The 2,661-nt window shown below is 41.1% G+C and overlaps 1 protein-coding gene across 1 annotated transcript in view; it reads left to right on the forward strand.

The window, feature by feature from the left end:
- VWA5A (von Willebrand factor A domain containing 5A) overlaps positions 1–2,661 on the forward strand; it is a 43,683-nt gene that overhangs the window by 35,168 nt on the left and 5,854 nt on the right. The window contains 5 exon segments of the mRNA XM_012559919.1: positions 335–449; positions 1,234–1,398; positions 1,680–1,780; positions 1,993–2,071; positions 2,074–2,248. Coding sequence (XP_012415373.1) covers positions 335–449; positions 1,234–1,398; positions 1,680–1,780; positions 1,993–2,071; positions 2,074–2,248 — 635 coding nt within the window.

A 2,661-nucleotide genomic window follows, 5' to 3' on the forward strand; every position in this document is an offset into this window, starting at 1 on the left:
TTGGTATTCTATTTATGCCATGTATGAGGGGCCCTAGCATTGTCCCTATTTTTTCTTCCATAATCTTTATCATTTTAGGTTTTATATTTAGGTCTTTGATCCATTTTGAATTAGTTTTTGTGTATGGTGTGAGGTATGGGTCCTGTCATTTTTTTGCAGATGGGCAACCAGTTATGCCAGTACCATTTGTTAAAAAGACTGTCTTTTTCCCATTTAATGGACTTTGGTCCTTTGTCAAAAATCAGCTCACCACAGGTGGGTGGATTAAATGTTGTAATTTTATTGTATCACTCTTTATCTCCTACCTCTAACCTGTAACCTTTTACAATCGTAGATGTTTCTCGTTTGGTATTGGAGAAGGTGTTTCCGCTAGCCTGATAAAAGGCATTGCCTGGGCAACAGGGGGCACTTCAGAGTTTATCAACGGCCAGGACAGGATGCAGTCCAAGGTGAGGAACAGGTCATGTGTTCAGTGGCATCAGTCAGAGTTCCTGTGGAGCAGGATGGTGGACACTACCGCAAGGGCAATGGCAACTATGGGACTCTAGGATTTATTTTTGTGTATCTCCAGGGCCTTGGGCTATATACTTAGTGGGGCTATTTTGGGCCTTATGTGTAAAAGAGTGTCATCCTAGTTTCTGGATAAATGTATAGCTGGGAACCCAAAAATGAGATGCTGAAAGAGGTTGAGGGCTTTGTATTTGAGATCAGAGACAGAGAAACAGAGTTTTGGTTGTCATGATTGAGATTCTAGGTCTGTGTTTAAGCACCTCTTTTGAGCCTATATCGTATCCTCCAAGCAAAGGATACAAGGACAGCAGGAAGGAATGATTGTGATATGACCCATAGATTGGAAGAGTGGTATATTGATGCTTCATTTGATCAGCATGTATAAGGGGAAGATGTTTTCCACTCTGGTTACATTATATTTCTAAATTCCATCTTTCCCATTGGGTGCCATCTCTTATCTAATTCCTACTTTTCCAGGGGTCTCTTTTACCAAACATTTCCTTCATTCACATTTATATTATTAAATCTCTTAGTCTTAGCTTCCTCATGGTGCAGAGCAAGTGTAATAAAGCACGTCTCCTAGTATAGGATTAAGGATTAGGCATAGCATGGTTGTGTCACATAGCACCTGGTACATAATAAATATTCAACTAAAAATAATTGTCGTTGCTGTTATTTTTTTGTTTTTTGTTTTTCTTGTGGTTATTCTGTCCTCTCTCCCAGGCTCTTTTGGCCCTGAAGTGTTCTCTGCAGCCTGTGGTAGAGGACTTCTCATTGAGCTGGTCTTTGCCTGTTGGTTTGTCTGCCAAAGTGCTTTCCCCAGAACAGTCAGTCATCTTTAGGGGTCAGAGGTTAATCATCTATGCCCAAATACTTGGGCTGATGCCGGTGAGTTATCATTCTTGCTTGTTCCTCTAGTGAGAGTAGCTAAATCTTTGAATCCTGCTCCAGACAATGTCAGTAAAGCTAGTAGGTGGATTTGGATCTCATCAAGAGATCACACTTTCCAGGCCTAGCCACTTCCCAATCATTTCAGGTCTCTAATTTCCTGGGCTACCAGGATCTTAGTCAGAATATTTTAATGGATGAGGTTGGGGAGCTACTCCAGTTCTGACTTTTCTCTTGGTGATCTGTCCCTTCTGTCACATCTATTTTTCTCTAATTTGTAGCCAAAAGAGGCAAAAGGAGAAGTATGCCTGAAGTACACACTTCAGGGCAAGAGTTTTGAGAATAAGGTGACATTTTCTCTGCATTCCAAGCCTGATGCCAAGTGAGAATTCACAATTTTCCTTTGCTATTTCCTTTCTTTCTTTTTAAACAATCAGTTGTTTCCCTACAATGGCATCTCCCTGTAGACTACCGAAATCTTATCTCTCCCCTTATCTGGCTCTTCTCCCGCTCTGCCACCTATAACTTCTGAGGGCCGTTAGTAACTGGCACATGAGTGTTTTTCCATAAGTCACAGGAAGTTTTTCATTTCAGCTTCACCATTCACCACCTTGCTGCCAAGTCCCTGCTCCAGTTAAAGGACATGGGCTTCAGAGAGACTCCAGCAAATGATTAAAAAAAGAAGTATTGAAGATCAGCCTTGAGTGTGGAGTCATAAGCTCTCACACAGCTTTCATTGCCATCAGCAAGGATCTCAATCAGCCAGTTCAGGGGCCCCTGGTTCGTAGGGATATTCCGAGGCCAATTCTTTTGGGTGCTGTCACTACAGTGCCAAGATACCATGGAGGTGGTAAGTTTTATGCCTCTTAAATGCACATAGAATGAATAAGAGGGCCTGGATAGCTGAGCATGTTATTTAAAGGAAAAGGTTGAAAAGATCCTTAAATTGCCCTTTTTTCTTTATCCCTCCACATCTAGGGTTTCTGGCTAGTATTAAGAAAGAGTTCTGTCCTAGGGAACTAGAGTATATACCATAAAATAATCAAAGGGGAAAACAAAACAACAACAAGGAAACATTAATACATAGACACGGTACATAAACATTGAGTAGTCAAATTGTCTAAATCAGAAGCTGATTTGTCCTCTTGAGGCACATGGTTAGTGATCACATAGATGGCTGATGAAAAACCTGATAGTGGTAGGAAATGGGTGTTGATTGCCAGGACTGTGTCAGACACAAACCAAACAGGCTTAATTATAGAG

Source organism: Trichechus manatus, unplaced genomic scaffold, assembly GCF_000243295.1.
Source record: "Trichechus manatus latirostris isolate Lorelei unplaced genomic scaffold, TriManLat1.0 scaffold00392, whole genome shotgun sequence".
In the NCBI taxonomy this organism is placed as follows: Eukaryota; Metazoa; Chordata; class Mammalia; order Sirenia; family Trichechidae; genus Trichechus; species Trichechus manatus.